Raw genomic sequence first — 22,768 nt, 5'->3', positions numbered from 1 at the left:
GTCATCAACTAATTAGTCACGATTAGTGTCAACCAAATAGTCATGACTAGTTAGTCATTAACCAATCATGACTAGTAAGCATGACCAGTTAGTCATGGGTCATGACTAATTACTCATGACTAGCCAGTTCAAGTCGCCCCATAGCCACCTCGTGTGTGTCTACGGCCGTGCAGCCAAAGTTGCATGAAAAGGCTTTTGGCCTTGTGCACTTTAGATCGTCAGAGTGCCCCCTGAACTATTTTCACGTGGCAGTTCTTTGAAAATGACAAGATAGGTGAAAAAGAAGCGACACGCTAAACCTCACACTTTTCATGCACACACAAAAAGTGTGGGATGTAGCTAACGCTTGTTGCAATGTGGTTCCAAAAAAGTGCTTGAGCATTTTATACAACAAAAGTACTTTTTATTAGAAAAATACAGTTCTGCTTCCTAACAACGTCCTTAATGTGGACCACCGGGCACCCGATGTCTGTGGTGATAGAAGGCATCTCCCGACAAGCCAAGAGCACACCTTACATTGCCTTTTCTCTACCACCAAGCTGTTGATTCCTCGAGGACGTTCCTTGCTGCCATTTCAGAATGGCTGTCTACAAGTCGCTCTGCTGCAGTGGTTCAGTGCTGATCAACAATTCAGCTCCTGAGGCTGTCCAGCACCCGCGACGCCGGGAAGACGCCCTTCTCGGTGATGATGCCTCCGGTGATGAGCTCGGCTGGGGTGACATCGAAGGCCGGGTTCCAGCACTCAATGCCTGCATGTGCAACAAACACAGCCGTGCTGCATTTCATCCCGCTGGAAGCTGACGTAACCTCAAGGCAACATGGGAGAAAAAAGTGTCGCAGGCGTAGAACAAGGTTAACTGAAGTGCCTAGGGCTATAAATGAATTTGTGCTTGACATGCTATTGCATAACGCACAGTGCTATTGATATGTTTTTGCGTTTACTTTGTAAAGTCGTGTACAACAAAGCATTTTTTTTGTTACTGTTAGCTATTTTGCTCGAAAGTATACTGTCAGACGCAAGAATGAAAGAATATACACACTACAACTTACAAATGAATACAAAATGGTGCTTCTAGAGTCGGCACCAGTGATGGCACAGATCTGGGCGTGTCGCAAATGGTGCAATGATGGCATCGAAACTTATGAGGATGGTGCTTTGCTACTAGCAACTCGCTATCATAAGAAGTCTAATCCTGTTATCAGTACACTATAAATGAATAATCACTCGTTAAAATTAACATACGATTGAGATTGAGTTTATATCGGAATTTAGACAATATATACAATTGTCTCTGCGGACAGGGCTAAAGATCTATACTTGAAACAGCGCGAAAGACGGGACAGAAGAAGGAGACAATAAGTAGAGAAAGTTGGGCTAGTTGGTGTGGATTCATACTTATCAGCGCAAAAAATGAGGACCAAAGCGAATGAGGAGAGACAACACAAGTGCAGACTATCAACTGAATTTTTTATTCACGAAAGGGAAGCTTTTAAAGGCGTTAGAAAATACAAAATTGAAACACAACAACCACTACCACACGTGCAAAAGAAACGTATGACATATCATTCCTGCGTGAAATACGAACACAACAACAGGATAACAAGTGCAATCACATCAAGCCAACCCCCCGTACTGTCTGCTCAAGAACCTGTGCAGAAAAGGAACCTCCTTTTCCTGCAGGCTGGACGACGGTGATGCGGCACACGCGTCTCCTTCGTTTTTAATCAAGTAAGCTTCAGCCTGCAGGAAAAGGAGGTTCCTTTTCTGCACAGGTTCTTGAGCAGACAGTACGGGGGGTTGGCTTGATGTGATTGCACTTGTTATCCTGTTGTTGTGTTCGTATTTCACGCAGGAATGATATGTCATACGTTTCTTTTGCACGTGTGGTAGTGGTTGTTGTGTTTCAATTTTGTATTTTCTAACGCCTTTAAAAGCTTCCCTTTCGTGAATAAAAAATTCAGTTGATAGTCTGCGCTTGTGTTGTCTCTCCTCGTTCGCTTTGGTCCTCATTTTTTGCGCTGCTAAGTATGAATCCACACCAACTAGCCCAACTTTCTCTGCTTATTGTCTCCTTCTTCTGTCCCGTCTTTCGCGCTGTTTCAAGTATGAACCTTCACCAACAAGCTCAGTTCTCCACACTTGTGCAGGGCTATATGTCTACTTAGGGCAGGTAGTGACAACTGATCCGGATCATGAGAGGGAAATAACTAGAAGAATAAGAATGGGGTGGAGCGCATGTGGCAGGTTCTGTCAGATCATGAATGTAGCTTACCAATATCCCCCAAGAGAAAAGTATACAACAGCTGTATCCTACCGGTACTCACCTATGGGGCAGAAACGTGGAGGCTAACAAAGAGGTTTCAGCTAAAGTTAGGGACAACGCAGCGAGCTATGGAAAGGAAAATGATAGGTGTAACGTTAAGAGATCCGAAGAGGGCGGAGTGGGTGAGGGAACAAACGCGGGTTAATGACATCCTAGTTGAAATCAAGAGGAAGAAGTGGGCTTGGGCAGGGCATGTAATGCGAAGGCAAGATAACCGCTGGTCCTTAAGGGTAACGGAGTGGATTCCAAGAGAAAGCAAACGTAGCAGGGGGCGGCAGGAAGTCAGGTGGGCGGATGAGATTAAGAAGCTTGCGGGGATACGGTGGCCGCGGCTGGCGAAGGACAGGGTTAATTGGAGAGAGACGTGGGAGAGGCCTTTGCGCTGCAGTGGGCGTAGTCAGGCTGATGATGATGATGATGAAAGATGACACATGAGGGCACCTGACTAGGCCCTAGTGCTGGCGCTTAGTCATTGCAAGCTCCTGCTGAGCAGTGCCAATGAGTGGAGGAACTCTTGAAAAGTTTGTGCAATGCCTTCGGCAGCGATGTGCACTAACTACCCATTAGCATGATGGCAATGTGGTGTGGAAGAGCGGTACAAGAGACCGAAGGCCATCCTCAAGAACACCCCAATTGAGGTCACCTCATCACGTGGTTTCACAGCACAAGTGCTACCAGCATGCAGGTGCTAAGACCACGCAGTTGATTTGTCTCTGCATGCAGAAAGTGGTTGAAGAGTGTCATTAGGAGAAGTCCACATTCAGGGGCACGGCACGCAGTTCGGTGAACTGCGCAACTTTTGCATACATTCACAGAGGATTTTCAAGGGGATAATCGTGTGTGTGATATATCTCAGCTTGGCTGCACTTCAAAAAAGGTTGAACAATAAAATAGGCATCTCCAAAATGCATTTTTTTTAGCGCACAGCGCCATTACATGAAAATAAAAGGAGTGCATTGAAGCTTTGTTGCACTCATTGCAGCTATGTCGACCAGTTGTGAAAATGGCCACCAGGAATTAGGGGAGTCAACCTATAGACGGAGCCTATAGCTATTTGTGGGACCTCCGACTGCTGGTGCGCCGTGGATGTTGCTTTTAACTGGTGACTTCACGAACACCTGCAAGGCGTATATGCAGGGTGTCCCAGCTAAATGTAACCAAACTTTTAAAAAAGGCGAAGTGACCTAGTCCAGTGAAACCAACTGAGGGTTGTTCATAGTCGCGTGGCCTAGTCTTGAGTATTTTTTTTTCATTCTTCAAAGTTAACTGATTAGTTAAGTTTAATTAGCTAACTTTTTAATTATTGACTTCAGGAAGAAAGTGCCAATGAAAAAGTTTTAGATCACCTCGAAAAATCGCTAGTGCTGTTTCCGTCAAGTTACGACTTACGTAGCTTCATTTATTGGCCTTAAAAGAAAGTTGTCACGTGACCAGCTGCTCGCTCACTTCTCTGCCCCAATGTGCACCCAAAGTCTCATCGAGGAGAGGACTTCAGAAAGAACGGATTTTGTTCTTTAGAACCCATCTTGGAATGTTGAAGTGGCACAGTTGTCATGTGGAAGCTCTTTCTTATTGTGCAGGTTATGGTTAAAGGCCGGTAAAAACACTACTTTACGTAAATATTACTTTGCGGCAAATGTCCCAGTAAGCTGTTTCTCAAAGCGATCTACAACTTTTCCATTGACACTTTGTTCCTCAAGTCAGTAATTAAAAAGTTAGTTAATTAAGCTTGACTAATTAGTCAACCTTGAAGAAGGAAAAAAATACTGGAGACTAGGTCACGCGACACTAAACAACCTTCAGTTGGTTTCAGACAGCTAGGACAGCCCGTGTTTTTTAAAAGCTTGGTTACATTTAGCTGGGACACTGGTATATGTGCCCCATACCACAATGCGGCAGGCGTCAATTGATAAGGGGCATTTCCATGTGCCTCATGAAGCACATGAAGCAAGCGTTCCAGAAACGTTATTCGCTCGAGAATGAATACTTCCAGGTTTCGAATACCACACGATTCGGATCAAATCGAATACTTTACTATTCGACCGAATATGCGCATAAGCCTAATAAATAATGCAACACAAGAGGCATTAACATTCCCCCTGTGCAAGCAGCCACTGTCCAAGTTCTGAACACTCTTCCCCATGCAGCAATACAGTATTCCCTGTTGTGTTGTGCACAGCAACATTCGGTACTGATCAGACAGGGAACGAGGCAGTGCAGTGCAGTGCCTGCATTTCAGCAAATAGCACCTGTGCACTCACTGGAGATCCACAACGACCGACAGATGGGGCAAAAGACCCTGTATGAGCGTATCATCTTCCCTCTTGTGAGCTGTGTGTCGAACAACCGGTCGTCAGTTCATCATCCTTTCAGGCACCACCGTCCTACGCCATCATCCTTGATCGCATCATCTGCCAGCCTCTGGGCACTTGGCTTCCTTTATCGTTTCATCCCATCGCTCTCCAATGGCCAGTGGCTCTGAGGGCTCTATGACCTCCTTGATCTTGCCTTGTGCTCCTCCACTACTGTCCCTTTTTTTTTTTTGGTCTTTTCTGTATAAGGGTAGCACACTCTGGGCACTATTACTGCCCCCATTCTTTAAAATATCTTTGACAGGTGTAAACTCATGTTAACCCTCTGCAGCATAGGCTTCTGCCAGTTAAATTGGTGAAGCATACAAACTTGAAAAGGAAGCCCACCTTGGAACGAGGGATGAGTAATACCTGGAATGAGCCATGTGATCAATTTTTACCAAGAACACGTTAGACAGACTTGTCCTTGGTGTCTGTCCCTTTAAAGGGGCTCTAATAACGTTCACTATACCTAGGATGTTAAGGGACGCAGCGTCACAAATATCCTCCGGCAAGTGTTTTTTTAATGCATTTTGTGGAAACTCGGTTATCAGTAGTCCAAATTTGAATTTCCTCGTTTTCATGCCTTTCTCTCTCTCCTCTCGTCACTTTTGCACTCTGAAATGTTGGCGCTCCCCTGCAGGCCCTACCCAAACGGCCCCTCCGCTGGCTGTCAACGAGCGCGGGAGTTCCCCGTGAGGAGGGGGGGGGGGGGGGGGGGCTTCTGGTTGCAGCCATGGTAGCTGCGTGACATCAGAAAGAGTTGGCGGGCCGAACCAATGGTAGCCCTCTGCTGCTGATGTAATGAGTGCTGCATGACATGTTGCGCACGGATTCGGGCGAATGCTCGGGAAAAAGCCTGGCACCGATGGTCGCCCTGAGGTGTATAAGCTCAAAATTTTAAAATATATTGTAAATGATCAGCTCGCTTTTGAGGTCACGTACGCAGCATGACCACTCGGTGGCTTGTACTCTACATAATGCGAGCATATTACAGCCAACTTCGAACACCCTTTTCAGGGACCCTTTAAGTGTTGTCGTAACAGGGCGAAGATGTGTAGGTCAGCGTCCTGCCTGTCTTGCTTTCGTGTCCATGTCTTTGCGCTGTTCCTATAATGTTGAACCAACTCGCTTGCACTTTGCCCTTTAAGATGCAATGAAACCTACCTTTGGGAGCCAGCTCGACACCTTGTATGGAGGTCATCTCCTGTGGGGGCCTCTCCTCGATGGGGATCTCCTGGCCAGTGGGCAGGCTGGCGTCCACGGTGGTGGTGGGGGAGGCCACGTAGAAGGGCACCCCATGGTGCTTGGCACAGATGGCCAGCTGGTAGGTGCCTGCAAACAGGGGGGAACAGTGTCACCTACCATGGCCAGCTTGCAGTACAAGTGTGTGAAAGGCACAGGTGAAAATACAAGTGGCACCAGTAAATACGTACTCAGTTTAGTAGTTAAAAGGGGGTTACTAAACCAGCCCAACCCGACAGGGTGCATCGTCCATGCAGATACTGGACTTCACCTGTCATTCTTTGATCCACTGCAGCTATCTTACAGGTCTCCTCGCCAGTCCCATCTCTCCACCTGACTCTCAGCCAGCCCCCAGATATGCTTTCTTTCCCTTGGAATTGCACAAAGAAACAAGAAAAAAAAAACAAGATCTACCAGGCTAGTTTATTTATTTATTTATTTAAGCATACTGCAGGCCCTTTTCGGGCCCATGCAGGAGTGTTTACAATGCATCATTGTAATCAGAGTAAAAACAAAAATTCAAAAATACAGAGATGTTCTCTCATCCAAACACAAAAAGAATAGGAGAGAATTAATTAACAGAAAAGTCAATTTTTTTTATATAATTACGAAATAGTTCCACGGACGTACACTTCACCGCATCTTCAGGCAATTTATTCCAATATGATATAGCATCTGGATATAGCATCTAGTTTGTTCATACTGAAATGAGGGTCATCCGTGTGAAAGGGTAGGGCAACAGGAAGTAGTGCATGTGACACTTAGGAGCACAGACCAGGTCTGACATTTGGCCACGGCAGTTAGACTTGCATAAGACTGGTGCAAATCTAACTGCCGTGGCCAAATGTCGAACCCGGTCTGAGCTTCTAAGTGTCACATGCACTACTTCCTGTTGCCCTACCCTTTCGCACGGATGACCCTCATTTTATAAAAGCCCACCTGCACAAACTGAGCATAAGTGGCTCATGAAATCGGTCCATGTGTGAGACCACTGAATGCAGTCAAGCTGGATATTGGCTGGGCGATCTGTCCTCAGACTCAGATTCAGTGTTCGCTCCCGATTTGTGCACTCTGGGTCAGAGGATCAAAGTTAGCAGTTGAAGACACCACAAGAAACGTTTTGTTTTTAATTACATGTTCTGCTCATTTCTTGATTAAGAAGCACAAGTTCAGAGTGGCACAAATATGACCCAGTTGTTGGCGATCCGCATAACTGTCTTCAGCTGCCATTTGTGCATTCATGTAAATATAAAAAAAATTGAGGGGGCACTTTGACGATCTAAAGTGCGCGAGGCGAAAGCCTTTCCACTCAACTTTGGCTGCATAGTCATAGGCACACACGAGGTGGGTATGAGGCGACTTGGATTGGCCTGGGTCATGACTAGTTGGATTGGGGTTGGATTGATTAGCCTGCGTCACGCCCCATTAGTAATAGGTCATGACTAATAAGTCATGAATAGCCAATCTAAGTTGGCCCTCGTGTGTGCCTACGGCCATGCAGCCAAAGTTCCGTGGAAAGGCTTTTGCCTCGCGCACTTTAGATCGTCAAAGTGCCCCCTCAATTTTTTTTTATATTTACATGAATGCACAAATGGCAGCTGAAGACAGTTATGCGGATCGCCAACAACTGGGTCATATTTGTGCCACTCTGAACTTGTGCTTCTTAATCAAGAAATAAGCGGAGTATGTAATTAAAAACAAATTAGTCATGACCCATGCCTAACCAGTCATGAATGGTTCATGACTAACTAGTAATGACTAATTAGTACATTAATGGCTAATGACTAACTAGTTATGAATAATTAGTTTATGACTGGTCATGACTAACTACTCAAAATTGGTTAGACTTACTAGTCATGATTAGCTATTGACTAACTAGTCATGACTAATTAGATGACTGGTTAATGACTAGTTAGTCATGACTAATTAGTTGACACCTGGCTAATGACTAGTTAGTCATGACTTGTGACTAGCAATGACTAGTAATGACTTTCACTTCAGATGTAACGAACAGAGTCATGGCCACGAGTATGAGCCATTAAAGGCTTCTGCCTTAAAATCTATTCAAGTACGCCACCCGGCTCAAGCCACCACTGAAAGGGAGGGGGAAGGGACGCACCAATCTTGTTGGCCGTGTCGCCGTTGGCGGTGACCCGGTCGGCCCCAACCACGACTGCATGCACGCGTCCCGTGGCCAACAGGGCTGCGACCATGCTGTCACAGACGAGCGTGGCTGGAATGCGGTCGTGCAGGAGCTCGTAGGCTGTAAGCCGCGAGCCCTGGTTGTAGGGGCGCGTCTCGGTGCAGTAGGCCCGCTCCAGCCGGCCACTCTCATGCAGACGCCTCACCACACCTGCGCACCAGCAGGTACTTCGTCATTGTTACAAGGTTGCACGTCATTGCTTATGACACCTCACAGGCAGTACACACTCAGTACAGCTGCCACACACATGGAGTATGCATGGGGTGCACATGTAGTACAGTACGGTCCACTGTTGAAGGGAACATGCGATCGCGTGGCTTCCGCGCTTCGCAAAGCGCTGCCGCCCAGAACATACGAGAACTGACGGCACAAGATGCGTGCACAGTAAGCATGGCGGCTGGTCTTTCCGCGCATCCGCCTGATGCCGCCCATTCTCGCTGCATCCAGGCAACAGGGCTTCACAAAGCGCGGAGGCCACACGGTCGTATGTTCCCTTCAACAGTGGACCGAACTGCACAGAACCTGCAAAGAAATTTGCGGGAATAAGGTGGCTGCAATTACTGGCAAAGGACAGGGTTAATGGAAGAGACATGGGAGAGGCCTTTGCCCTGCAGTGGGCGTAGTCAGGCTGATGATGATGATGAGCCAGACCTCGTTGGACACGGCAGTTGCGACAAGCATTTTTCGCCACAGTATTTAAAAAACGCATCCTCAGTGCATTTTTACATGATTGGCAGGATGAACAGATGCATCTTATAAATCGGCATGACATCTGTATGATTTTTTTTTTTTAAGAAAAAGTGCCGTTTGCAGGGCGGTGCTATGTATGCTCAGGTGCAACTTATAAGCCGGAAGATACAGCATACAGTAGCATCTCGAAAACATAATCCCGGCTAGCAGTAAGGCCTTGGTCTCCTCACCGAGTGCAGTGCCGTAACCCGCCGTGGCCAAGCTGCCTGTGTTGCAGTGGGTGAGCACGCCCAGCTTCCCGTCGCCAGCCACAGCCCGGCAGTTGGCCACCATGTGCTCTGCTCCGTACCGGCCAATGGCCTGGTTGGCGGCCACATCTGCGGCCAACATGCCTTCCGCCTCGGCACAGATGCTGCACGGACAGCGGATCATTCTGCAACCTCAACAGATCAACGCTCACTCACCCTCATTTGGAAACGAAACAAACCCAGGCGAACGACAAAACACGTAATTCATGGTTCACCTCATTCCTTTTCACATGAAGCACATGCAGTGAGAACAAGGATTATTCTGAATAATAAAAGTTGAAATCCACCACAGTGGACTGGCAGATAATCTCTTTGGAACGTGCATGAGCAACAGAACAGCAGACACTGAGTTCAATGCCGCCTTTATTAGTGGTTTTTGATAAAACTAAATGGCACAGTATCTGTTTGACATGTCTTGGTGGACATCTGAACCACGCCGTAAGGGAAGGGAGTGTGGTAGGAGTGTAAGAAGTGCCGTAGTGGAGGTCTCCGGAATAATTTTGACCACCTGGGGATCTTTAACGTGCACTGACATCGCACAGCACACGGGGTGCCTTTTGTGTTGTCTCTATTTCAATGTCAGCCAGTCCACTTGCATTGCAATGGGACCAATTTCGATGCCCCTGTTCACTCTCTCGTTGCAGTGCAGCACCACTAGCAGGGAGGCACGGCATGGCTGGCAAATGTTCCTCTCCAAAGCGTCACCTCATGAAGAGAAGAACATTTTTTCTTTTCCCACAGTGTGGATCACTAATGATGGGCTGCCCTCTCTATCTCCCAGTGAATGCAAGACCATAAGGAATGGGGTGGTTGGAGAGGCCTTGATCTGTTGCAGCCGAGGCTGATCTCGTCAGCACCAAAGTGGAGACGGGCACTGGCTGAGCACAAGCTGTGACGAGCAACCTTGTCTCAGTAATCCCAGCGCTTATTGCGACAGCCTTTAGCAACGACCAAAGCAAAGCAGAGTCTGAAGAAGAGAGAGAGTTTCTTACGCATCGCGCATCGCCTCTACGGAGAGCCCTTCTTTTTTGGCGAGCGTGTCAGCCATGCTGCCGAGGTGGGCGGCCATGTTGGCCAGGTTGACGGCCGTCGGGCGGGACGTCTTGAGGTAGTCCAGCCGCTTATGCACAAGGGCAGCCAGGTCCGCTGGACTTGAGGGCAGCTGGGCTCGCGTAAGCTCCGCAGCCAGGCCGAGGGCAGCCACCATGGCGATGGCAGGTGCACCCCGCACCTGCACTCCGCCGTTTTGTACCTCATTATTTTGCGGTGCTTCCTTAGATGTATTGCTGGCAACACTACTCCAGTGCAGATGCTGAATGTACCACAGCGAGAGAGCTCATCATCATCATCATCAGCCTGACTACGCCCACTGCAGGGCAAAGACCTCTCCCATCATGTCTTCTGTAATTAACCCTGTCCTTCGCCAGTTGTGGCCACCGTATTTCGCAAACTTCTTAATTTCACCTGCCCACCTAACTTTCTGCCGCCCCTTGCTACGCTTGCCTTCCCTTGGAATCCACTCCGTTGCCCTTAAGGACCAGCGGTTACCTTGCCTTCGCATTACATGCCTTGCCCAAGCCCACTTCTTCCTCTTGATTTCTACTAGGAGAGAAAAAACTCGCACTGTAAGACCATACCTACTGCAATAAGCTCTCAGATGCGCATTCTCATGCTTATCTTAGAGATGCGCATTCTAGACACCTGCCTGGTTAAATACTTAACCGTAAACAAAATAAATGCAATCGGTGACCAAGTCAGGGAAGACAGAAAGTGGTTTCGCAGTTTTACAGGTTCCCTGTTGACTGAACATCAAACCCGTATGGACTCTGAAATGCCAATCTCATCTCCTTATACCTAATCTATGACTCCATTTCTTCTATTCACATTCTGATACCTGACGAGATGAAATTCTACCCAACTGTTCAGCCAACTTCTGAGTGAACAGCTAGGCTATTTTTAGGTATTTAAGCTGTACAGTGCCTCCCAGCAACTTCATTCCACATGAGTATACAAGCACATAAAGGATATTAATGGATATATCTTAACCATCGGTTTGTCAGAAGACCATACATGCTTGCTGAACACGTCACTATCTAGTCTAAAAAAGGCAACACCTTATCTTTGTGTGCAGATATTCACTGTGCATACAGTGCAGACTTTTGAACATATATCCATCACTGCCCTCTGTCTACAGACTGCTCTGGAAAATTCTTGCTGCAATGTTAATGAGACAGCAGTAGCCTGCAAGAGCTCTTTCTTGCAGGGCCAACAGTACTTTAAATAAATAAAATAAATGAAACAAAAGTTTTTGAGCACATATAGAAATTACAAAATTGACTGTAGCAAGTTATCTGTTGATAGCAGCTGTAACAATGACAGCGAAACAGCTGTGGGAATGAGAATTGTATTGTATCAGGTTTTATGGCGCATAAGCAACTCAGGCTATCATGCATCAAACACATGGCATAATTTTTTCAAAAATTGGGTGTCCTCAGCAACAGTTTTCGTGGGGATGAGAAGAACTGGAGACACATTCCTTGCTTGATCTGGTCTCAATCATCAAGTATCGTACAGCATAAAAAATACCACACAAAAGCATAATGTGCCACTTGTGTTCACTGCCTTTTCTACAAAACAGGAACTGTTTGCTAGAACACTTGTACTCTGTGGTGAAGTACAGGCAATGCAAGCCATCACCAGGCTGCTGTAGGCTTTCCACGAAGCAACCAGCATACTGTATAATGGACATAACTCTGCGTTGTATGCAGTAGGATCTCGATGATACAAATCTCATGATCTCGCGAAAAAAATTCATATATGAAATTTCATACAACCCAAACGAGCAATCGTATGGAAAATACATTCATGCAGATGTGTTCACGGCTGACGGGATTTATTTATGGCAGCATGGCCATAGCTTCCTGCGCATACAGCGCAACTGGATGGTTTTGATCTTATAGGGGTTTAACGTCCCAAAGCAACTCAGGCTATGAGAGACGCTTTAGTGGAGGGCTCTGGGAATTTCAACCACCTGGGATTCTTCAACGTGCACTGACATCGCACAGTATATGGGCCTCTAGCATTTTGCCTCCATCGAAATTCGACCGCCACGGCCGGGATCGAACCCTCGTCTTTTGGGTCAGCAGCCGAGTGCCATAACCACTGAGCCACCGCGGTGAACACAGCGCGACTGGAGATCGTGCAGTCGGCATTGTACGGGCTATGCTTAGTGCTCAAGGGTGCCATCGTGGCTCATCCGTTCATATCATCCTCAGTGGTGCGGGAAAATGTTCAGCACATCCGAAATTCTGCACATTGTACACAATGCACTCTGGCCGGGGAATTTTTACGAATTCATATCATTCTGAAATTCGTATCATAGAGATTCTACTGTAATCTGGCATTCTAACAAGATCACGGTCATGGAACAAAGATCGACACTATCCTTGACAGTCTCTGCTGTCAAGGATAGCCTCTGCTGTTGTGATTGTATCAGGCACTTTGTAGTTAGGCTAACAAAGAGGGTTCAGCTTAAGTTAAGGACAACGCAGTGAGCTATGGAAACAAAAATGACAGGTGTAACGTTAAGAGATCGGAAGCGGGCGGAGTGGATGAGGGAACAAACGCAGGTTAATGAATTCCTAGTCAAAATCAAGAGGAAGAAGTGGGCTTGGGCAGGGCATGCAATGCGGAGGCAGGATAACCGCTGGTCCTCAAGGGTAACGAAGTGGATTCCAAGAGAAGGCAAAACGTACCAGGGGACGGCAGAAAGTTAGGTGGGCGGATGAGATTAAGAAGTCTGCGGAGATATGGTGGCCGCAACTGGCGATTAGGAGAGGGTTCTTGGAGAGACATGGGAAAGGCCTTTTCCCTGCAGTGGGCATAGTCAGGCTGATGATGATGAGTTAGGCACTGAGACAGATGGGGATGAAACAGAGACAAAACAGGGAACGCACATCCACTTGTATGCTTAGTACCTAATTACCACACGCCTGACACATTCAAGATGACCAACCATCTAGCCACCTTTGTAGCTTTGCTCTGCTGTTTGTCATTTGTCATCGGGGCTGAGGAAATCATAAACACCGTGGTGTCATATCCATTTCCTTAGCTCCTGTCTTAGTCCTTTTGCGCAGTTTCTAACCTTCGTCAAAAATGAACCAATAGCCTGCAAGAGTGTTCTATGTAAGCAAAGATATAATCTAGGCACAGTAGGAGATCTGTCGCTTCTCACTGTTCACCAGACAGCCACTGCAGCTCTCGAGAAGTGTGCTCTGCAAATCGTTCAAGCAGGCGTACAAACTATGGCAAGTAGCAAGCAGTGCTGGAGATGCATCTGGCCCCAGCCATATGGCTAGCAGAACCATTTAGCAGTTTTCTGAAATCTTGATCATTTAAAAAAAAAATTCAGGGGGGGCACTTTGCTGACCTAAAGTGCAGTCAGGTGAAAGCCTTAAGCGCCGTGTTGCTGCTTGTGTCACTGATGTGTGTTTAAGTTGCTAAGCTTCGCATCTAAGAATGGAACGCGACAGTGTCTTGCAACACTGCCAGGGAGTCCACGGAACACCGTCCCTCATTCTCAGTAAACTGGTTTTTGAGGAAAGGAAATGTACTGTCTGGCACATCTCGGTGGACACCTGAACCTCGCTGTAATGGGAAGGGAGAAAGATGGGAGTGAACAGTGTTCGCTAGACGCGCCTTGGTTCATTCCAAACCATCCAGCTGGCATGGCGGAGTGGCTCGCGGTCCAGAGACCCTGTTTCGATTCCCCAACTCGACTAATTTCCAACTCGGTTTCATTTATTCTTTTGGTCTGACTAGAAAGCTTAATTAGGCTAAATGCTTAACTATTATTGCTCAATTAGTCATTCGAATGACATCAATTGAGTATCGATTAAGTAATGATTGGCATATGCCCATATAAGGCACGTAACCGAAACGCGGGCACATCTGCCGACATGGCTGCTAATGACAGTATGAGGCATTAAAAGCTTTCGCCTTAATATTCACTGTGATGTGAAGTGAAGTTTCTTTTGTGGGCAAAGGTCTGCGAGTGTAAATGTGAATGAAATGAGTAATTATTGCCTCATTTAAAGCCTACTCCATTTTGGAGAGTTGCACCGAACACAATACGCTGAATGGTGCAACAATTTTGGTAACCTCTAAATTTCGGACCAATCCCTTTAAGACCAACAGTTGTGTGTACCTTCTTTACTTTTATTTTCTGCATACGTATTTCATTACACTTTTTGCAGTTTCTGTTTTGGTCCTGGAGTTCCAATCTGTGTTGCTTTCTGTGTATTGCTACTATTTGATTCATGCCTTGTGTTTTCAGCTATGGCGAACTCAGTGCCATTCAAGAGTTTTACGTTTTCCTTTGCCCAACCTACTCTAATGCCTGGCAAGGAAATGTGCAGGTACTTGAATAAAAAAATTCAGGGGGCACTTTGACTGTCTAAAGTGCGTAGAGGCGAAAGCGTTTTCCGCACCACTTTGACTGCCTCTGTGGCACTGGTAAAGTCACCACTGGATGATGTCACAAATAACTCAGTACTAATTATGAAGTCATGAAAATTACTAATTAATGGCTAATTACTGAACAATGACTAATTACTGATTAACTGTTCATTAATGACGCTTAAGCTTTGCCTATTCTCTGTCATCTCAGTGGACACCTCAACCACACCTACAGGAAGGTAGGAAGTGGCAGTGAAAGGAGAAAGAGGGGTCCTAGTGAAGAAAATGAAAATTGTATTTGAGGAAAGGAAATTACGCAGTAACTGTCTCACATATCTGGTTGGACACCCGGCATTGGTTTGTATAGGAAGGGAGGAAGTGGGAGTGAAAGAAGAAAGAGAAAGAGGGGCTGTAAAGGAAATGAACATTGTATTTTAGGAAAGGAAATTAGGGTGGACACCCATATGTACTTTCCAACCTATTCATTACACTGCTGCCTTGTAATGGTCTCTTGGGCCTCAAGCTTTTGTGTAGCTTTTAGCCCAAGAGACCATCCAGTTGTTTTCTGGAAATAAAGATGTATTGTATTGTATTGTATTGTATTGTATTGTATTGTATTGTATCCCTTTGCAGAGGAAGGAAGAAAGTGGGAGTGAAAGAAGAAAGAGAATAGAGGAAAGGAAATTAGTAACTGTCTCACATATCTCAGTGGACACCCGTCAAAAGGGTGACACCTCTGCTGACACGCTTCAGCTGACAACCTTCTGTCCACAACAATGATGAGACATTAAAGGCTTTCCGCTTAATAAATAAAGCGAAGGCCCCACAGGGAGCTCTGCCCAGCTGGTGGGCACTGAAAGACGTGGGCAGGGGACATGGGGTGCCGACCTTCATGGAGTGGATGGCCTCCCATGCGGCCTCCGCATCGGGTAGCGTCAGGTAGCGGCTCTCGTGGGGCAGCCGCAGCTGATCCAGGATCTCCAGGGTGCCCGCCTGGTACCGGATGGCATGAAGCATGGCCTCTCACTCACTCCCTGCTCCTGCAAGAATGGTCGCCATGGCAACGTCTCCATTTTGCCCAACGCAAAGGCTCTGCAGAGGACCTTTCCACTAAGAGCTATCCACCTGGGCAGTTCCAGCCTAGTAGGCGCAGTAGTGCCAAAAACATTAAGATTATTTGCAGACGACTGCATCATTTATACTAGGATTCAAACAGTAGATGACCAAATTAGACTAAATCAATACTTGGATAAAATAAATGACTGGTGTAAATTGTGGCAAATGTCCTTAAACCCCATTAAATCAACATGCATGACTATATCGAACAAACGTCAACCACTAGAATTTGGGTACTCCGTACAAGGAAACACGCTCCGACGCACAAATGAATTTCATTACCTAGGGGTGGCTATCACATCGAACCTTAATTGGAAGCAACACGTCGTGTCCATTGTTGGTAAAGCTAATAAGAAGTTAGCCTACCTCAGGAGAACACTAAAGTTTGCTTCAAGTGAAACAAAACTAATTGCATATAAAACGTTGGTGCGCCCTTTGCTGGAGTACGCATGCGAGGTGTGGGACCCGAAAAGCAAAATGTTAGTGCAGGAACTGGAGCATGTTCAGAGGCGCGCATTACGTTTCATATTCAACCGCTTTCGGAGGAAGGATTCAGAATCACCTTTGTACCGTGAAGCCAACTTACCGCTCCTTTCTGTTCGACGAAAACATAAACGACTGTGTCTCTTTTATAACATTATGAATGAAACTGTTGGGATTGATAAGCAATGTTATATAAAGGAGTGCACATCTCGCATAACCCGTAATAAACACACTCGATATGTCGAAGAATTCCGTGCTGCTAAAGATAGCTTTAAATATTCCTTCTTTCCGCTGACCGCACATGACTGGAATCTGCTACCTGATGACGTGGTGTCTGTGGAATCTCGTGATGAGTTTTCGTCTCTGCTTTAGGACCATTTGTGTAGTACTTAGCAAGCATATTTTGTTACAGGTTTGTTTGTTTGTACCAGTTGTCTTGGTATTTCTGTCACTATACAATGTAATGTTTCCACTCCTACCTTAGTCCTGGAAAGGACTGGTAGTATGTAATAAATAAATAAAAAAAAAACACCTGTGGCACATACGACCTCAACAGCACTACCACCCTGACCACTATATAGGGAGGCTGTAGTGAAGGGCTCCGGAAATTTCCACCACCCAGGGTTGAAGAACCCCAGGTAGTGGAAATATCCGGAGCCCTTCACTATGGCGTCCTTCAGAGCCTGAGTTGTTTCGGGACGTTAAACCCCAATAAACCAATAAACCAGCTATATAGTCCAATGGAATCCTAGTCTTTTACCACTACATGAACAAGATGCTTTCAGCTGTGACCAAATGACCCAACAAAAGGCGGTGGACGACAACCAACACCATAAAGCCTACACAGTGTGCCCCATGCTACGGTAACTTCAGATTTGAAATTGCAAAAACATGTGTATTGTTACCCAACTGAAAAAATGTAGAAACAAGTATTTAGCTCATAATTAAATAGTTTTAAGGTGCAATAAACAGATAAGACACATAGGTAGGTGACAGGACGAATCGCCAACTTCCAACTGGTTTTATTGCAGGCATGAAACGTTACTTACCGTATTTTCCGGTGTATAAGACGCGGCTTTTTTCTCAAAAATCTTGCTGGTGCGTTCTATACAAGCGTGCGTCTTATATGCGAATTTTTCGGCTTTTTTTTTTGTGAGTTCAGAAATTACTCTGATTAATGTTGAAGCTTTTTTCAACGGAAAAATATCACTACCAATAACGCGGTTGTAACACGGCTATAATACGGGGACCGCAATGCGCAACTTTTTTAGGTGAACATTATCATGAAACGGTGGGGATGATGACTTCCGGGATCATAAAAACACGCGGCCGTTTCGGAGGCCCCAAGCAAAAGTAATGTGAAATGCCAAAAAGATGGCGACAATCGCGCTTTTCGCCATTGTCAAGACCAGCCGGCATTTTCTTTTAGTCTCCCATTGCAACTTTGTTTGTTCTGTGTACGTAGTACGTGCATTGTGCCAAGAGAATTTTTCAGCTGCATTGCCTCCAGAAAGGGGCAAACTTTTTGATAGCGCATCTGAAGATGAAGACTTCGAAAGTTTTAAGTGAAAATAAAATGTTATGGACATAAGAAGAGTTCTTTTGTTTTTGTTTTTTTTTTTGCTAACACGTGGGCGGGTATGACATGAGTGTTGCCTTATCGATCACTTAGCGTTGCTTAAGAACTCACTGGTACGGTGCATTTCACGATGGCCACACAAGCGTGTTTAATTAAGCCTCACTAGCCTAACTGGGCAAAATGGGGTGCGTCTTATATGCCAACTTTTTCAATAACAGCCTGCATATATGGCAGGTGCGTCTTATACAAAGGTGCGTCTTATACACCGGAAAATACGGTATATAGCGTGTCGTCACATGCGCAGGTTGGTCACCTAAAGCTCAGGAACGACATGATAAGGCACACTCCAGGAATTTCTTTTAACTGTTATACAATACAATTGATGTGTCGCTTACGCACAAGTTGCCTTTCTTTTTGATAAAAAACACTTCTATCAACTCCCTAGCATTAGTATCATTGCTTTTGCCCAGAATGCGCGCATCAGTGAAGCATGGCTCACAATTGCGGGACGGGCACTTATTAATGTGCTTAGTTAGGTGTGTGCCTTCCTTGTTCTGCTCTATGTTTCTCTCATGGTCTCTCGTTTCTCTCATTCAGGCACCTGCCCATCAGCATTTAGCACAGGCAAAAGTTGTGAGGGTGTGCAGTAGCTATGTTATCTTCGCTTTTCTGCCTTCCACTATCCCTCCTGCAGTGTAAACAATGTGCAACCAACTAACTGCAACTGTCATCAAGTCTGACAGAACAAAGGAACTGCTGAAAACAATCAAATGACGCTCTAAACAACAATCAGTCAAGACACACTGTACCAGTACATAGGTAGACCAAGGCAACAAATCACTTGCCCATTTGTAGTTCCTGAGTAACACTGTCATAGAATCCACATGTTCATCAAAGAAAACGGTAGAGGGGGCTGCGGTATCATGCTGCACGAATAGCATTTCTTGAGATTTTACTGACTGGCTATCAAATTCCAACATTGCTAAATATTTTTGAGCAATTAGTTTGAATCGCTTCTAATGCTAAATCAATAAAAAAGTAAGTATAGAGTACAAGTAAAATAACTTTTGCTAGATACAGCATTGTGTTGCGTTTTATGGCACATAGGCAACTAAGGCTATCATGCATCAAATGCAGGGTTGAAATGTGTGTCTGTTGTGCTAAATTGACTAAACTTTTTACATTTGCACCTTTTGGAAACCTAAAAATACAGGTCAAATCAACAACAGCATTCTCACTTCACAGCAATGTCTCATGAAAAGGGGTGTGTTCATTGTAAAACAGAGCTTTAGTGTTTCAAGTTTTCTGCATTAGAGTAAAATGTGGTTTACTGTGAGCTCATTGGCGCATGCTTGCTTATCTTAGTGAGTTTGAAGTTGCAAGGTGTGTGTGACCTATGTGAAGAAGGCATACAGCCACTTCCGTGAAGCAATCCTGGTGCATGCACGATTACCATTCCCCCTAACATGGGGCTTTACCAGGTGTACCTAGTTTGTTATTAACTTTGCTATCCAATAAAGACTGCCATTATTCCCTTAGTCTCCACTGTACTAACTTCATGTGATCATTACAAGGCATCATCATCATCCTCAGTCTGACTATGCCCACGGCAGGGCAAAGGCCTCTCTCCCATGTCTCTCCAACTAACCCTGTCCTTTGCCAGCTGTGGCCACCGTATCTCCGCAACCTCCTTAATCTCATCCGCCCACCTGAATTTCTGCCACCCCCTGCTACGCTTGCCTTCTCTTGGAATCCACTCTGTTACCCTTAATGACCAGCGGTTATCTTGCCTTCGGATTACACGCCCTACCCAAGCCCTTTTCTTCCTCTTGATTTCGACTAGGACGTCATTAACCCACGTTTAACTCGTTCTGCCCCCTGCTTCTGGTCTCTTAACATTACACCTATCATTTTTCTTTCCATAGGTGTAACATTAAGAGATTAGAACATAAGGCACATTTACTTTATTAATTTCCTTGTTGCGAGCTGAGCAATGCACCCATCTGCTCTCTCGTCGCCTCTAATTCCAACATGATCCAGGACCCAAAGAATTTCCTTGAGCAATGGCTGTTGTTGTATTGTGTATGATGTCCCCAAGTAGCGGCGGTGTGACTGCATTTCTAAAATGAAAAAGCTGTGACTATGCTTAGCGAGTCTGTGTATAAATAATACTGTTTGTGATGTTCTCATTCATCATTTTTTCTATGGCGACAGAGATGGTGTAACGTTCAGCAGTGAAGACGAATGCACACTGTGGAATATGGATAAAGCATTGCATTTGTATTTTTTGCTATGACGAGTGGCGAGTTGCCTAGTAGCTATTGTAATTTCGTTCCCCACAATTTGCCAAATGATCGGAAGAATCAGCAATCAGCATTTTATCCCACTTGTGATACCTCGTTGGTGTGGGCAGACACCTCCTATCTTGCTTAGATCTCAATCTACAACATGTCTGTCTGTCCCGACTTTCCTATGGAGCTTCAAGTCCCACCCTGTCGTGGTTGGCACAGGCATTCGTCTTGAATTTAAGTCTGCCACAATTAACAAGCACCCATACTGCACTGCATATGCATACAATGCAGACATCAAACAGCAATGCCTTCAGTGGGAAAGGTGTTTCTCTAGCATAAAAAGCTTGTGGAGGGAAGAAAGAAGTCGGATCAGCATGGGATTTGTTATGGTAAAAATGCAAGTCAAGCTAAACTCGTGCACCTAACATTGGGATAAATGCGGGTGCAGCCTCAGGCAGGCCAATGTTTTGCAAGCATGAAGCATCCTAGCAAAGTAGAGGCCACAGGAATGAACGAATGATACACATAAAGACAGCCTCAGAACAAATCACTGTAAGCAGGCAAGTAAAAAGCAAGATATTGTTTGAAACAGCATAAACAAAATAAATTCATGGTCCTGGGCAAGCATGCATACCAGTGTACTTAAGTACCACATGGAGCGCCACACACCTCATTTTACTGCTCTGCATTGAAACCCTTCCTGAAGATCGACCTTAACCTGTCGTCTGCGCCAACGTTCGTCTGCACTTCCCATAATTCTTGGCAGACGACACCGCATGCTTAATTTGGAAAAAGCATATGCCAATATAGCTTCAAAGACTATTCACGAATGCCGTGGCTAAGGAATAGTTAGTGACCTCCGCGTACAGATGCAACTACTGAGCCAAGAAGGTCCTCCTTGTAGTGAGCTCATAAAAGCAGCTCACCCACACTTCATAAAATGAGCGCCAAGACTCACCGGTCAAACGAGAGGGATTTGAAAACGAGCTTGCCGGCACACGGTGTTTCTGAGCAGGAACGCCTGAATACACCGCTCGCACTACGAGGAAACAGCGCTATATCTTCCGATGGAGAACAGGCTCGCGATTGGACGCTCCCGATAAGTCAGTCAGCCGCTCTGCATGCACGCAAGATCAGCGAATAACAGAATCGCCCGTGTCCGCCACTAGCACATCTGGCGTTTCCCACAAGTTTCACCGCATTGTACTGCTTGCAGGTTTCCTATGAGCACAACGACATTCAAAATGGGCTGGTTCTTCGAGCAAGAAACGCCTTCAGTTCCCGTTCTACGGGTGTCATGAAGCAGTAGTTCGCTGCCTCTCTCACGAAGATATAGCATGGAAAAGTGACAGCAGCGCGCAAGATTATGTAAAAATCTTCATTCCAACTGAACCAGTCAACCGGCAGAACATGCCAGTAGCAGACAGCTCGGTGATCAAACAAACATTGCAGCGTTCTGTTGAAGTATGGTACTACTTCGTTTCGACACAGCTGTTTATTTTTACACAACAAAACAACACACTGCTTTAACACACAGATTGTCGCGCCACCTAGCGACAATAATATAAGATTTTCTTGGATAATATTTTATTTACTTTTGCAGTTTCAGCTACAAAATTTGCTTCTAGGTAGCGAGTATACCTGTGACTTTTAATTATTATTTATACATTTTGGCATTTTTTGCGACGGTGGAACTGTAGACTGTGAAAACTCTGGGCATTTAAGTTTTGCGCATGGTGGTGGTGGCCTTGCTTTGCCTTGCTTGAAGACCAGTTGCAATGTCTTGCTGTGCAATTGGATGCCGGAACAGATCTCGCGAAGGCAAGAAGGTTTTCTCCATACCTTGGGGCAAACAAAATGAAGCTCGGAGGGAGGAATGGCTGCGGCGTATCAGGCGAGCACATTTCATCCCGACGTTGGCGACTCGTCTGTGTGAGGTGCGTGTATTTTGCTTTAATCTGCCCGATGCCTTTAGACAAATGACGATACTTGATGAGGTTACTCGAATGTGCGTCCTTGCGATGGAGCGGTACCGCGTTACCGCTGCAGACAATTAAATACAGTAGTAGTACATGGACCTTGCTACGCGTCCGGTTGTACCGGCAGAGCCGGTCCTGGGGTTCAGGTAATAAGTCAGCTTATTATTGTCGTTTCGAAAATCAGAGTATAGTTCGTGGTGCGTGAGGATCACTTGATGAAAGGTTAGCTAGTAACAATCGGCGCGCATGCATGCGCGCATGAAAGCGAGCATTTGTGCTATCGGCCGTGATAAGGCCGGTTCACATGCAAGCGACTGAGCGATTGAGCGGCGCGTCGCAGCGAAAATTTCCAACTTGTTGAAACCTCGCCGCTCGTCGCAGCGACGACTCAAAACAGGTTTTTCCGCCGCGGCGACAGGATTCGCTAGCATTTTCGCTGTCATGTGAAACAGGCTATAGGAGGCAACGTTTTTAGGGGCTGGATGGATGGATGGATGGATAGGAGCGCCCCCTTTGAAACGGGGTGGTGGCAATTGCCACCATGCTCAGCTTTTCTTTTTTTTTATTTTTTTTTGTTTACTGTGTAAGAATCGCCATCATCTTTACCTACGGTTTCCTACAATTCTAACCTTATGCCACATCTCTGCTTTTCAGCCACCAATCCTCCAATCGCTTTTTGCTAACTTCCACTGCAGATTTATTTACATGACCATTGTTATCTTTAAACCCTAGGGCCTCAGGA

At 45.8% G+C, this 22,768-nt stretch overlaps 2 protein-coding genes across 4 annotated transcripts in view; one reads left to right on the top strand and one right to left on the bottom strand.

Moving 5' to 3' along the window:
- Positions 1 to 395: 395 nt before the first annotated feature.
- On the bottom strand, positions 396 to 22,283 carry LOC149328277 (methylthioribose-1-phosphate isomerase). Of its 3 annotated transcripts, XM_089560189.1 has the most exons (8): positions 21,890 to 22,281; positions 21,006 to 21,164; positions 15,467 to 15,618; positions 10,114 to 10,352; positions 9,044 to 9,225; positions 8,040 to 8,273; positions 5,843 to 6,010; positions 398 to 749 (listed from the first exon to the last, which is right to left on the bottom strand). In XM_089560189.1, the coding sequence occupies exons 3-8, from the start codon at positions 15,593 to 15,595 to the stop codon at positions 631 to 633; spliced, it is 1,071 nt and encodes a 356-aa protein (XP_089416315.1). In that variant the 5' UTR covers positions 15,596 to 15,618; positions 21,006 to 21,164; positions 21,890 to 22,281; the 3' UTR covers positions 398 to 630. The 3 variants fall into 3 exon arrangements, with proteins under 3 accessions (XP_089416316.1, XP_089416315.1, XP_089416314.1); XM_089560190.1 differs by lacking the exon at positions 21,006 to 21,164 and having other exon boundaries at positions 396 to 749; positions 21,890 to 22,283; XM_089560188.1 differs by having other exon boundaries at positions 21,006 to 22,281.
- LOC149328275 (uncharacterized) overlaps positions 21,758 to 22,768 on the top strand; it is a 32,249-nt gene continuing 31,238 nt past the window's right edge. The window contains exon 1 of the mRNA XM_089560191.1: positions 21,758 to 21,984. Within this exon, the coding sequence (XP_089416317.1) occupies positions 21,826 to 21,984 (159 nt within the window). The 5' untranslated portion in view covers positions 21,758 to 21,825. The remainder of the gene's footprint in view (positions 21,985 to 22,768) is intronic.

This window comes from Amblyomma mixtum, chromosome 9 (genome assembly GCF_055824585.1).
Source record: "Amblyomma mixtum isolate Tamu chromosome 9, ASM5582458v1, whole genome shotgun sequence".
NCBI lineage: Eukaryota > Metazoa > Arthropoda > Arachnida > Ixodida > Ixodidae > Amblyomma > Amblyomma mixtum.
This window is presented reverse-complemented; position numbering and strand designations above follow the sequence as displayed.